The sequence below is a fragment of the Megascapheus bottae genome, chromosome 17 (assembly GCF_031878675.1).
Source record: "Megascapheus bottae isolate mThoBot1 chromosome 17, mThoBot2.hap1, whole genome shotgun sequence".
Classification (NCBI taxonomy): domain Eukaryota; kingdom Metazoa; phylum Chordata; class Mammalia; order Rodentia; family Geomyidae; genus Megascapheus; species Megascapheus bottae.
Window position 1 is genome coordinate 5132418 of NC_143525.1, and position 14974 is coordinate 5147391.

At 41.1% G+C, this 14974-nt stretch overlaps 1 protein-coding gene across 4 annotated transcripts in view; it reads left to right on the forward strand.

The window, feature by feature from the left end:
• The window catches only part of Specc1 (sperm antigen with calponin homology and coiled-coil domains 1), a 243978-nt gene that overhangs the window by 134874 nt on the left and 94130 nt on the right, over positions 1–14974 (forward strand). For all 4 annotated transcript variants that reach the window (XM_090349468.1, XM_090349469.1, XM_090349471.1 and 1 more), the window contains one exon: positions 12854–14436. In XM_090349468.1, coding sequence (XP_090205594.1) covers positions 12854–14436 — 1583 coding nt within the window. The remainder of the gene's footprint in view (positions 1–12853; positions 14437–14974) is intronic.

The window sequence follows — 14974 nt, forward strand, 5'->3', positions numbered from 1 at the left end:
GAGGGGAGCAAGGGTGCTGGCTCTCGAGACAGGACCCTAGACGCTAGCCTAGAATTCACTGCGCTAGCCTAGAATTCGCTGCGTAGACTAGGTTAACTTCAAAATCATGATCCTTATGCCTTTGGGACTATAGGCATGTGCCAAATGCCAGTCTTCTTTTTCATTTTTCATTCCTCTTCTCAAATATAGCTATATTACTATTTTTTGGGAGGGGGGTGTCAGTCATGGGGCCTGAACTGTGGGCCTAGGAAATGTCCCTAAACAGTTCAGCGCATTTCAGCAATTCAGCCACAGCACCACTTCCAGCTTTTCTATGTATGTGATACCAAGGAATCAAACCTCTGTCTTTGTGCATGCCAGGCAAGCATTCTTCCAGTAGGCCAAACTCCCTGCCCCCCCTTTTTTGTTAGATATATCATTTGTAAATATTTTCTCTAGTCAGTGGCTTGTCTCCTCCTCTTATACTGTAATTATTTATTTTTTGTTTCAGCATTGAATCTTAAACTTAGTGCCACATCCTCTCCTTTAGCCTTTTCATGCAAGGTTGGTACTCTATTACTTGAAGACACATCTCAACTACTGAATTTTTGCTGGTTAATTGGAGATAAGAGTTTCATACTCTTTTCCTATCTGGGCTAACTTCAACCTTGATCCTCAGATCACATCTTCCTAAGTAGCTAGGATTATAGGTGTGAACCACCGGGTACCCATCTTAAGTTTTTAGATATATACATTTTGTTAACCCCTGTTGTGATTCAAAAGAATTTAACCGTTAACCGTACACCTTCACCCACTATCATACTATCACTGGTTAGTGTTTTTGTTAATAATATGTGTCGTCTATATTTCTTGTTTGTTGGTGGTGGTGGTAGTAATGGGACTTGAACTTGGGCCTGGGTGCTGTCCTGAGCTCTTTTGCTCAAGGCTAGCGTTCTGCCACTGAGCCCTAGTGCCACTTCTGATATTCTTGTGGTTAGTTGGAGATAAGAGTCTCACAGTCTTTCCTGCCCAGGCTGGCTTTGAGTCACAGTCCTCTGATCTCAGTCTCCTGAGGAGCTAGGATTATAGACATGAGCCACAGTGCCCAGCTTATATTTCTGGTTTTGATAACTAGATGAGTGTCTTTAGCTCTTTATTTGTGAGGTAAAGGTGGGTATTATTGTTACTGTCTGCCAGTTTCTCCACCTTGTTTTCAACCTCTCAGTTTTTTTCCTGCTTTGTAATTTTTTACCTTCAAGGATGATAATATTCAGTTGTTCTAGAAAAGAGTCATACATGATCTATACACAGGCCAATTTCTGTAGTACCGATTTCATTGTGACTATATATATATATATGCATTCTTATCTGCAGAGTGAAATCATGTATTACAGTTTGATTAGCTGCCCTATGCAGTTCCTTGAATTTATGAAGTTTCTTGATTTTTTTTTGCTATTTTTATCATATCCTATTTTTTCATACCTTTTACCCAGATATTCTGCCGAAGAAACTTCCCTTTTGTGGCATTTTTGTCCTCTAGTTTAGGCATATTTTCCACACTTCTTTCTGTGCTATTTCCTAGGTCTCTTGTCTTCTTCATTGATTTACTTCTTTGTTTTCTATCATACCCTCAGACAATTCAGAAGAGATACAGTTGAATTTTTTCAGCTGTGTACACTTTATAATTTTTTTAAACTTCTGTGACTGATTGGATATATGTTGAAAATCATTTTTTCCTCTAAACTTTGAAGGCATTTGATTTGTTGCCTCCTAGAATTGAATGTTGCTAATGAATGATTATAGCTAATCTTATTTTCAGTTTGTACTTCACCAAACTGTTAGGCATTTTGGTCTTCTGAAACTTGATAAACATGAATCTCCACATAATTTTTTTTTTTTGCCAGTCCTGGGCTTGAGCTCAGGGCCTGAGCACTGTTCTTGGACTTTCTCAAGGCTAGAGCTCTACCACTTGAGCCACAGCACCACTTCTGGCTTTTTTCTATGTATGTGGTACTGAGGAATTGAACCTGGGTCTTCATGCATGCTAGGCAAGCACTCTACCACTAGGCCAAACGCCCGGCCCCTGCATGAATTTTTACCTCATTCATTTTGATTGATTTGAGTTCCTGAAACTTGTGTTCTTCAACTATGGTCAGATTTTTCTCTTTTTCCTTTTGGAAGTACTGGGGATTGAAGTAGGGGGTTTTTTGCTTTGTGAATCAGGATCCCATCATTTGATCCATGTCTTCAGTGCTCTTCTTATTTTGAGATGGTACAGGTTTTGAACTTAGGGCCTGTGCTCTTGATGGGCTAGCACTCTATCACTTGAGTCATGCCTCTGGCTTTGGATTTTTGCTAGTTAACAGTAGATAAGAGTCTCAGGAATTTGTTCAGTCTGGCTCCAAACTGGGATTCTCAGATTTCAGCCTTCTGAGTAGCTAGAATTATAGCCATGAGCCATTGGCACCTGGCCCTTCAGTCTCTTTTCACAATTTTTTTTTTGGCCAGTCCCAGTTCAGGGTCTGAGCGCTGTCCCAGGTCTTTGTGCATGCTAGGCAAGCACTCTATCACTAGGCCAAACTCCTGGCCCACAATGGTTATTTTTGAAGTAGGATCTTGTTTTGGCTCTTCCTCTAGTACATACATTTCCTGTTGTTCTGTTGCAGTGTCCATGAATTTGTGCCCAAATGCCACATCTTTGATAGTTATTGTTCCCATAATTTAGTTTTTTATAATCAATACCTCTTCTAGTTTAGAGTGTTTTCTAGAATTTTACTTGTTTTCCTTCTTAAGGAGACATGTTGTTCTACTTTTAAGTCTCTGATCTTTTAAATTCTCTTTCTTTCTCTGATCTAAATTCTTATCCTTAAACTCTAAGAAAGCTTTCCAGTGTGAACTCATTTCTGGACATTTTTGAAGAATCCTTCCCTCATTATATAGTACATGTTAAGCTTGGCGATTTCAACAACATGGAGACAGAGCAGATTTTCTGTAAGATTTCCAAGTAGTAAGCATCAAAAACTTGCCTGAGCCCAGCACAGTGGCTCATGCCTGTAATCCTAGCTACTCAAGGAGGCTGAGATCTGAGGATCAAGGTTCAAAGTCAGCCCCATTTACAAAATGACCTGAGACTTTTTTGGGGGGGGCGGTTATGGGGCTTAAACTCAGCCTAGGTGCTGTCCCCGAGTTCTTCAGCTCAAGGCTACTGCCTTACCTCTGGGCCTGGGTGTTGTTCCTGAGATCTACCCAGCAAGGCTACCGCATGCTCTGCTCTTGAGCCTAGCCCCACTTCCTGTTTTCTAGAGGTTAATTGGAAATAAGAGGACCTAAGACCTGAGACAGGTAGGGCAGTAGCCTTGAGCTAAAGAGCTCAGGGACAGCACCCAAGCCCAGTTCAAGCCCCATGACCCACAAAACAAACAAACAAATGAAAAAAAACCAAAAACAAACAAAAAAAAACCACACACAAAATAAAAAACTTGCCTGTCCTCCTGGCTGTATACATTGGTCTCAGTACTGAACCAGCCGCCTGCCTTTAGACTCTTTCATGTCCTATTGTTTTTATTGTTTTGTTTGTTTGTTTGTTTATTTATCTTTCAGTGACTCACTTATGATTGGCACATTCTTTTTTTGTAGTGTTGTGAGTCTTTGGAGATAAGTAGCAGGCACCTTCATCTTTATGTACCACACCTTAGAGATTTGGTACTGGGGGCTGTGAGTTTGCCTAGTGGTAAAGTGTTTGCCTAGCTAGCATGCATGAAGACCTGAGTTTGATTCCTTGGTACTATCTACATAGAAAAGCCAGAAGTGGTCCTGTGTCTCAAGTGGTAGAGCGCTAGCCTTGAGGAAAAAGCCCAAGGACTGTGCTCAGGCCTTGAGTTCAAGCCCCCGGGACTGGCAAAAAAAAAAAAAAATTGGAATCTAGAAATGTTCTTGATATGTCAGTATATTGGATTTATGGTACAGTCCATAGCCTCCTGTCTTGTCCTTTGTTTCCCTTGCTATTACCAGGTAGAACAGCTCTTCAAGGCTGGCAGTTCTTATTCCTGGACTAGCTTTACTTTCTGTTCTCTTTCCTTTTCCTCTTCTTCATGCAGCTGAGACTATGCTTCCTTTTTAGTTGTAAGAGAGGTTTTGCCTTTTCTTTGGTATGGTTCCAATTTTAATTCAGTTCTTCTTGGAAGAGATATATTTTTCCTAATTTTCTTACTGGGCAATCAACTGCATCTGTCTTTAATTTTCACACAACATTGTGATTTGATGTGGAGAGGACATTCCTCTCCAAGGTTTGCTTAAATGGGGAAGAAATAACTCAGATTCAGACTGAGACAAGGAGTATGCTGACTACTTAAGCCATCATCAGTCTGATGTAAATAGACCAGGGACTGATATCATCCCCAGTAGGGACCTAAATTGGGCCCATCAGCCTCCCTCTCCCCCCCAGCACAACTTCATTGGCAGATGAACTCCAGACTTTCTTTTTTTTTTTAAATTTTTTATTATAATTAGTAAAAGGGTTACATGATATTTGCCAGATAGAAGGTGCATTAATTCACATACATTGATACCCTTTCACATGTCTTGGTACCCATTTCCCTCCCCCCCTACTCCACACTTTCTTAAAAAAACAAAACAAAACACAAAAAAACCTGGAGAAAAGCATGTTTAAATGCCATTGTGAAACATGCAGTGGAAAAGGAATTTTGCAGGTCACAGGCTGTTGGGAATGTTCAGGATACTGACTGTAGTGAACAGGGTGTGTTGAGAGCCAAGGGAAATAAAGATGAACAAAGTTGGATACATTGACTAAGACAAGATTACACACTACACCTTCTTGGAAGGTATCAGAAGTCTGAGGTTGACTATGTGGGAGGCTGAGATCTGAGGATCACAGTTCAAAGCCAGCCAGGGTGCTAAAAAGTTAGTCCCTCCCCCCTCTCTTTTGGGTCATGGAGCTTGAACTAGGCCTGGGAGCTGTCACTGAGATATTCAGCTTAAGGCTACCACCCTACCCTAGAGCCAAGCCCCATTTCCCATTTTCTAAAGGTTAATTAGAGATAAGTCTCAGGTCCTTTTGTGCCCGAGCTGGCTTTGAACCTTGATCCTCAGATCTCAGCCTCCTGAGTAGCCACGGACCTCTCCTATGAGACTGTTATTTTCAGACCGAAAGTAGTGCTGTGGCTCAAGGGTAGGGCAATAGCCTTGAGCTGAAGAGCTCAGGGCCAGAGCCTAGGCCAAGTTTAAGTACCACAATCAACAAAACCAAAAAACCCAAACAACAACAAAAAGTCTGAGGTTGATATGGCCTGGTGTGTGTGTGGGGGAACGCAGATTATGAAGAAGTATGGCTAAGGTGTTAAAGTGATCTTACTAAAGTGTTTTCCAGGTGTAGGGAGGCTGCATTCAAGGAGACTTGGAAGAAAGTGGGTTCACAAATGTATATGAAACATCCCGAGGACTTAGAATAGATTTAGGCCAAAACAAAAGAATAATGAACAATACAGGAACATTTCCAAAAATGCTAATGAGGTTTACTGGTCAACTGGTTCTTTGCAAAAGGAAAGAGGTTTCAGTGTGGTTTGAAGGTTTCTAGAACGGCAGGACCCAAATGATGGGCACTATTTTTGGCAAAGAAAAAAAAAAAAGAATGAAGTCCAGAAACTTTAGGGGCCATTGAAGAGCTGAGGTTGAAGACAAAGGGGAAATTAGACTTGGCAATACAGAAATTATTGGAACTCTGAGAAAAGAAAGAGTTATAGTTAAATGAAGTCTAAGTAGGCACAGTTTGTCAAAACTAAATGAGTGTATTCCTTTTCTGTTGAGAAAGCAAAGCAGCAACTTTGTGGGTATGAAGATAATGAACTTTCATTTACATTTCCCTCCTGTCTTTCACATAGATCAGTTATTCCGTGCAATTATCTTTGGCTAGTCCAAAGAAAAATTATTAGCTTATTCAAAATGCCATCATTTCCCTCATCTGGTCAGTTTAGAGAGAGATATCAAGGACAGCTCCAGTGGTGTATTCTTTGATACAGGTGAGGGTTTAAAAAAAAAAAACTAACATTTTATTTCCATCTCATGAGAATCACCATTTGAAATAGGAATTAGTCACCTAGTATATCATTGATTCCCTTCCTTTATCCTCATCTCTCTTTTGTCTGTTTCTCTTTTACAGTACTGGAGATCAAACCTGGGATCTTGCACATACTAGGCATATGCTCTATAATTTGAGCTATATCCCCAACCCTGCAATTGCTATTTTAAATGTACTTTTTTTGTATGTGCAGGAACTGGAGTTTGAACTCTGACCCTAGGTGTTATTTTATTTTATTTTTTTAAAGCATCTTTGCTCAAGGCTTGGGCTCTACAACTTCACAACTTTAGCAATAGTTTTATTTCTGGGATTCTTCCTCCCCCCCCACCCCTCACCTTGCTGGTTTTCCCTTTTGGAGCTAAGAGTCTCCTGGACTTTTCTGCCCTGTTTAGTTTCAAACTGTGATTTTCAAATCTCAGCCTTCTGAGTAACTAGGATTACAGTTGTGTGCTACCAGTGCCTAGCTTAAATACACATTTTATTCTTTAAAGAATATGTACTTTTTCCATATTCTTAACTCTCTACATATTGCTATGATAGGGTTTTTCCTTCTAGTTTGGAATTTAATTTTTTGTTGTTTTTGTTGAGACATTGCCTTACTATATAGCTCAGGCTGGCCTCAAACTCTTTTTTTTTTTTTTTTTTGGCCAGTCCTGGCGCTTGAACTCAGGGCCTGAGTACTGTCTTTGGGCTTTCTCAAGGACAGAGCTGTACCACTTGAATTACAGTACCACTTCCGGCTTTTTTCTATGTATGTCATACCGAATCGAACCTGGGTTTTTGTGCATGCTAGGCAATCACTCTACAACTAGACCAAACTCCTAGTCTGGCTTTAAGCTCTTGATCCTCCCACCTCAGCATCCTGAGAGCTGTGATTAATTTTTCAGATGTCTTTTTTTTTTTTGTGGTATACTTAGGATTTTCAACTCTGAGGCCTCTTCTGCTAGGCAGGTACTCTATCAATTCAGCTGTAAACACATCCCAGCCAGCCCTTTGGCTTTAGTTATCTTTTCAAATAGAGTCTTACATTTTTATGCCTGAGCCAAACTGGATCACAATCTTGCTGCTTATGTTTCTGCATAGCTGGAATGACAGGCACATATACATACAGCTTTTTGTTAGTTGAAACAGGGTCTTGGGTACTTTTTTCCCAATTTGCCTGAGATTGCAATCATCCTTGTTACTAGAATCCTAACAGCTACAGCTACAGGTATAAACTCACTATACCCACACATTTATTTATTGAGTTGTTCAATTAAAATTCTGTATATTTATCATGTTTGAATGTGTTTTCCTTTTGGAATGCTACATTGAGCTTTTTAACACACACACACACACACACACACACACACACACATACACACATACGTTACCTCACTTCCCCCCACTCCCCCCCCTTTTTTTTGTCTGTCATGGGGCTTGAACTCTGGACCTGGGTGCTGTCCCTGAGCTTCAGGTGAAGGCTACTCCCTTACCCCAGGAACCGCAGCCCCACTTCCCATTTTCTAGTGGTTAATTGGAGGTAAGAGGCTCGCCTTCCTTCCTTCCTTCCTTCCTTCCTTCCTTCCTTCCTTCCTTCCTTCCTTCCTTCCTTCCTTCCTTCCTTCTTTTTTGCCAATCCTGGGCTTGAGCTCAGGGCCTGAGCTCTGTCCTTGGGCTTTCTCAAGGCTAGAGCTCTACCACTTGGACCTCAGCACCACTTCCAGCTTTTTTCTATGTATGTGGTATTGAGGAATCAAATCTGGGTCTTCGTGCATGCTAGGCAAGTACTCTTACTAGCCAAACTCCCAGCCTGAGTCTCTTGTTCTTTAGTGCCTGGGCTGGCTTTGAACCCTGATCCTCAGATCTCAGCCTCCTGAGTAGCTAGGATTACAGGTATGAGCCCAGCTGTTAACTCACTTTTTTTTTTTCTATGTATGTGGTACCGAGGAATTGAACCCAGATCTTCGTGCATGCTAGGCAAGCATGCTACCACTAGGCCAAACTCCCGGCCCTGTTAACTCACTTTTTTATGTTTGGTAAGAACCCTTAAAGTCTACTCTTAGTAATTTAATTCTTTTTTTTTTTTCCCTGCTAGTCCTGGGGCTTGAACTCAGAGCTTGGGTCCCTGATCTTATTTGCTCAAGGTTAGAGCTCTATCACTTGAATCAGAACTCCACTTCTAGTTTTTGGGAGTTAGTTTGTTGGAGATAAGAGTCTCCTGGAATTTGGCCTAGTGGTGGAGTGCTTGCCTGGGAGGTAGTTTATTGGAGATAAGAGTCTCCTGGAATTTGGCCTAGTGGTAGAGTGCTTGTCTGGCATGCACGAAGACTCAGGTTCCATTCCTTGGTACCACATACATAGAAAAAGCCAAAAGTGGTACTATGACTCAAATGGTAGAGCTCTAGCCTTGAGAAAGCCCAAGGATGGTGCTCAGGACCTGAGTTCAAGCCTCAGGATTGGCAAAAAAGAAAAAAAAAGAATCTCATGGATTTCCCCTCCTAGACTGGCATCATTTCCTTTGTATGCATGCCCTAAGTGGGATTACTGGATTCATAGGGTAATTATATATTTTTTTTATTTTTTGAGGAACCTCCTTACTTTTCTCAATTACAATTTATATTCCCATCAAAAATAACACATCCTGCCAGCACTTACCTTTTATTGTTTTTATGATTGCTCCTCTGACAGGTGTGAAGTAAGATCTCATTGTGGTTTTGATTTATACTTCCTTTATTAGTAGTATATTTTATGTCTTTTGGTACTTCCTGTTTTTAACTTTACTGTGTAAGTATAACCATAAAAATAACTAACAGTAAAATTACTACCAACTGTATTAATGCTCAAATATTCTCAATACTCTGTTTCTTTTTCAATTATATGTTCCTTTCTAATTTTTAAGAGTTGGTAGGTAGGAGAAGGGGAGAGGGAGAGGGAGAGAGAGAGAGAGAGAGAGAGAATATGCTTATGTAGTTGATATGCTTTTCTATTTGAATTCTCCCATTCCAAACTAATAAATTACTGGAGACAGGGAGAGAAGAAGTACATGGAAAGGAAGAAGGAAGGAAAAGAATTCTTAGTTCAGTGATAGACCCACAAGTTTTCCTGTTAGACCATAGTTATGATGAAACTTGTTGGTTTTATCATAGCCTTTGCCAAGATGATTTCATTCTAAAGATTTTCATTAAGAAAATGTTTTATTGTTTAGTGGTCTTCATTTTCATTTTGTAAGAATAATTACATCCTTTCTTCATTGAGTAATTTAGTATGATGCAAATGAAGCCCCTAGATGCCTACATGTTGTAAACATCCATTATTGTCACCAGTATTCATTGTCACAAGAGCTTAATTTGAAAAAGTAAGCTTAATAATCACAATTTCTACATGTTAATAATGACAGTTTAGCCCTTATTATGTCAATATTTCCAAAGGACTCAGTAGCAGATTCGTACCAGGGGGTGCCTTTGCATCTCCTCATAGCTCAGAGTCAGATATTTGGATTAGTAGCTGCTCGTGGCTCCCAACAGACTTTTACATGGGTTTGGTGCAGTTAAGCCAGGCTAGGTTCTGAATCTGTCTTAGTGTTATGTTCTGGTGAATCTAAGTCAGAAAATGATACTTAATCTTTAGCTTCCTGGCTAGTACCTTAAACAATGTTAATAGAAATTTAGGGCATCTAAATTGACTTTAGTCCTTGGCTTTGGCAAGAGATGAATTCAAGCAAGATATGAGTAAACAAGATAGTATGATAGGAAAGTTTATTAGAAAAGAAATATGGCTGCTGAGCTCGGTGGCGCACACCTGTTAATCCTAGCTACTCAGGAGGATGAGATTTGAAGACCGAGGTTCAAAGCCAGCCTGGGCACTAAAGACCATGAGACTCTTCTGTATAATTAACCACTAGAAAATCGGAAGTGGCACTGAGGCTTAAGGGGTAGGGCGGTAGCCTTGAGCTGAACTGCTCAGGGACAGATCCCAGGCCCAAAGTCCAAGCCCCATGAGCGACCAAAAAAAAAAAAAATGAAATATGGGAGAGAAAGAGAGTGCATGGCATACAAATGACACAGGAAGACTGATCTTTAGTCCAACTTGTGCCATCTTTCTTGTTGCAGAGATTGACGTTGGGTTAAATAGTGATGATTTGAATCCTTGAAGAAAGCTTTCTGATTTGTGGGTCTCCTTTATATTTCCTGTGTACCCTTGATGCCAAAGATTTACAGCCCTACCAGGTGCCAGTGGCTTCTGCCTGCAATTTTAGCTATTCAGGAGGCTGAGTTCTGAGGATCATGGTTCGATGGCAGTTTGGACAGGAAGGTCCATGAGACTGTTTTTATTTTGTTGGGTTTTTTTTTTGCCATTTATTTATTTTTCTGCTGCTATTTTTTTTTGCCAGTCCTGGACCTTGAACTCAGGGCCTGAGCACTGTTCTTGGATTTTTCTCAAGGCTAGAGCTCTACCACTTGAGCCACAGCATCATTTCTGGCTTTTTTCTATGTATGTGATACCGAGGAATCATCCTGGGTCTTGGTGCACGCTAGGCAAGCACTCTACCACTAGGCCAGTTCAAAGCTAGTGCTCTACTATTTGAGTCACAGTGCTACTCGTGGGCTTTTTCCAAGTAGTTTATTGGAAATAAGAATCTCATGGACTTTTCTGCTCTAGCTAGCTTCAGATCAGCTTCCTTAGTAGCTAGGATTTCAGACATACAGAAGAGGAAGTGCCTGGCTTCCTCTTCTTTTGTAACCTCCTGCTCCCTTGTCCCTATTTTGTTGTCAGACAAATTTTGGTTTATAAGCTTATCCTACCACCTGCAAGTTGTATAGGTCACAGTTCCCTGATTGCCTGCTTTTCTACTGATTCCTGTCATTAGCAACAGGCTGCTTCAATCTAAGGATGCTCCCACACTCCTTTTCTATACTATAGAGAGCTACAACTAGGTAACTACTTCGGGATCCTTTGTTATCAGAGATTTCCCCCCCACCCACGTACATTACAGCAATCAAACACCCTTGACTCTCCAGAGGTCTTTGTGTTTGCAAAATAGGATCAGAGTTTTCATTTTCCTAAAATCTCTGGAGTGGGCTTCAGTGTTGAAGTATAAAGGAGACTTATGTTTGGGATTCCCCCTCCGCCCCCCGCTTACACCTTATATTTCCTGTTATAAATATTCTAAATTCTATATTATTTCCTAGCTGTGTAAATCCCTTTAACCTTTACAGCTAATGCATAGTTATCTGTACTCATTCTTGGTTTTCAAAATATAAATGAACACATCATTTCCACCAGTGTTAAAAGTGATATATGGGCCAGGAGGTTAGTCTAGTGGTAGAGTAATTGCTTAATATGCACAAAGACCCAGGTTTGATTCCTCAGTACCACATACATAGAAAAAAGCCGGAAGTGGTGCTGAGGCCCAAGTGGTAGAGCTCTAGCCTTGAGAAAGCCCAAGGACAGAGCTCAGGCCCTGAGCTCAAGCCCAGGACTAGGAGAAAAAAAAAAAATCATTGGTTCTGATCTATTTCTCTTTAGTATGATTCTTGTCTTTTGATTTCTTATTGTTGTGATACCTGGGATCAAATCCAGGGCATTGAAAGTTCTTCTGATTTCATTTTGTGATGGTTGTTGGTATTGGGATTTGAACTCAGGGCCTCATGCCTGCTAGGCAAGCATGTTATGGCCTCAATTCTTACATATGTGATATATATATTTTTGGTAGAGCTAGCCTCAGACTTTAATCCTCCTACTTCCACCTCCACTCTGAGTCGATAGGTTATTACCCTCTTTTGATTTCTCAAACTTATATTCCTAGTCAAAACATGTTAACAGGGCTGGGAACGTGTCCTAGTGGTAGAGTGCTTGCATAGCATGCACAAAGCTTTGGGTTTGATTCCTTGGAACTTCATACACAGAAAAAGCCAGAAGTGACATGCTGTGGCTCAAGTGGCACAGTGCTAGCCTTGAGCAAAAAGTGTCCAAGGATAGTGCCGAGGCCCTGAGTTCAAGCCCCAGGACTGACAAAAAAAAAAACCCCACAAATAAACCCAAAAACAACAAAAAGAAACATGTTAACAATATTTTCTTTCTTTCTTTCTTTCTTTCTTTCTTTCTTTTGTGGGTCATGGGGCTTGAACTCTGGCCTGGGCACTGTCCCTGGGCTCTTTAGCTCAAGTCTACTGCCCTACCCCTTGAGGCACAGCCCCACTTCTCAACAATATTTTCTAGAAGTTATTATTGAGAAATGCATGATAAGCATATTTTGTCAAAAAGCTGTTGCTTAGTTGCTGACATTATCAGTACAGATGTATTAAATTGTAAGTTATAGAAAGCCTAATTCAGGATGACATATAGAAAGCATATGTATTGGGAAGAGGCCATCCTCCAAATTGATTTGATTTGGTTTTCTTTTTTTTTGCTCTTCTGTCTTACCTTCTCTTTATGAGGGTGAGGTGGCTGCCCTTTCATTTTATTTATTGATTGATTGTGATACTGACATATAAACTCAGGGCCCAAGTGAAGCATTCTACCACTTTGAGTCATACCTCCAGCCAGTGTCCATTGATCTTAAGTGAGGTGTGAGCCTCTGCCTCGAACCAGCAGCTGTAGCTAGGGTTTGTTCCTGGTAGCTTAGACTAGGAATCAGCTTTTCATTTACTGTAGGGCTGTGGGAAGAGGTCTAAAAACCCATGGGAAGTGAGTGATTATCTAGAGGAGGAGGAAACATTATGCCATGTGTTTTGAAGTCATTTGGTTTTCATTATGTAAGTATTTGCTTTTTTTTTTTTTTTCTGTTTCTGTCTTCAGGGGCTGTTCCAACAACCAAACGGACAGGCATTCCAGCTCCACGGGACCTCTCAGTAGCTATCTCAAGAGAGAGATCTGTGCCACGTGGTTCCTCCAACCCTAAGAAATCAGGGTCCAGTCCAACTTCCTCCTGCACACCTACTCCTACCAAGCACCTGAGAACCACTTCTGCAAAACCCAAGCAAGACCATGAAGGTGGAGAGAAGGCTGTGCTTGAGTCCCAGGTTCGGGAACTGCTGGCAGAAGCCAAAGCAAAAGACAGTGAAATTAACAGACTTCGAAGTGAACTAAAGAAATGTAAAGAGAGAAGGGCTGTGAGCACTGAGGGGGCTGATGCTTCAGACCCAAGTGCATGTGGAATGATCGCTCCACCAGGTGACATAGAGCCTTTGGTAAAAGCTCTTGAGAAGAAGAACAAGACCTTTCAAAAAGAGCTTGCTGACCTAGAGGAAGAAAACCGGGCCTTGAAGGAGAAACTGACTTTCCTTGAGCAGTCACCGAATTCGGAAGGGGCAGCAAGTCATATTGGTGACAGCAGCTGCCCTACATCCATTACTCAAGAATCAAGCTTTGGAAGCCCAACTGGAAATGAGCTGTCAAGTGAAACTGATGAGTACAAAAGAAACACACATGGGAATGCATTACGGACATCAGGTTCTTCAAGCAGTGATGTTACCAAAGCTTCTTTGTCACCAGATGCCTCTGATTTTGAGCACATTACTGCAGATACTCCATCGCGGCCCCTGTCTTCCACAAGCAACCCTTTTAAGAGCTCCAAGTATTCCCCCACTAGAAGTTCCCCGAACAAGGCAAGTGAGCTGTCTCTGGCTTCTCTTACAGAGAAGATACAAAAGATGGAAGAGAATCAGCACAGTACTGCAGAAGAGTTGCAGGCCACTCTGCAAGAATTATCAGACCAGCAGCAAATGGTTCAAGAACTGACAGCTGAGAATGAGAAGCTAGTGGATGAGAAGACAATTTTAGAGACATCCTTCCACCAGCATCGAGAGAGAGCAGAGCAGCTAAGTCAAGAAAATGAGAAACTCATCAATCTTTTGCAGGAGCGAGTAAAGAATGAAGAGCCCAGCACCCAGGGAGGAAAAATCCTTGAACTAGAGCAAAAGTGCACAGATATTCTTGAGAATAGCCGCTTTGAAAGAGAGAAGCTGCTCAACATTCAACAGCAGCTTACCTGTAGCTTACGAAAGGTTGAAGAAGAAAACCAAGGAGCCTTAGATAGGATTAAGCACCTGAAGGAAGAAAATGACAAACTAAATGGGTTTCTGGAACGAGAAAGGTGTAACAATACTGTGATGGCCAAAACTTTGGAAGAATGTAGAGTTACCTTGGAAGGCTTGAAGATGGAAAATGGGTCCTTGAAGGCTCATTTGGAGAGTGATAAGCGAAAGGCTACAGAAGCCAGTAGTTCTGTAGGCCAGACTATAGAGAACTGTGAAGTTCAGGAAATGTTGAAAGCAGCAAGAGCTGAAAAAGATCAACTGGAACTGTCTTGTACTGAGCTCAGACAAGAATTGCTAAAGGCAAATGGTGAAATTAAACACATCTCAAGTCTGCTAGCCAAGGTAAGAAGAGAGATGTCTTTAAAGGGATCTGTGCATCCTTGTTAGCATTTTTTTTTCTTTTTTTGCCAGTCCTGGGCCTTGAATTCAGGGTCTGAGCACTCTTCTTGGGCTTTCTCAAGGCTAGAGCTCTACTGCTTGAGCTACAGCACCACTTCTGCCTTTTTTTCTACGTATGTGGTACTAAGGAATTGAACCCAGGTCTTCCATGCATGCTAGGCAAGCACTCTGCCACTAGGCCAAATTCCTAGCCCATCAGATACTATTTTAAACATTGTTTTAAAGCCAGATTTTATATTCATTAGTTCCCTGTTGTTGAACATTTGTGCATTACTGGATGTTTGTTCTTCCTTGTATTTTTAAAAATATTTCTCTGATTATTTCTTTAGGAAAAATTCCTAGACGTTGAGTTAGTGAGTCAAGGCGTATAAACATTTTAAAGACTTTAACGTATCCAGCCAGCTTACCCTCTAGAAAGATTATGCCAAGTCCTTCTCAACCAGCAGTTCATGAGAGTACTTGTTCCCCTGAGCCCTTGCCA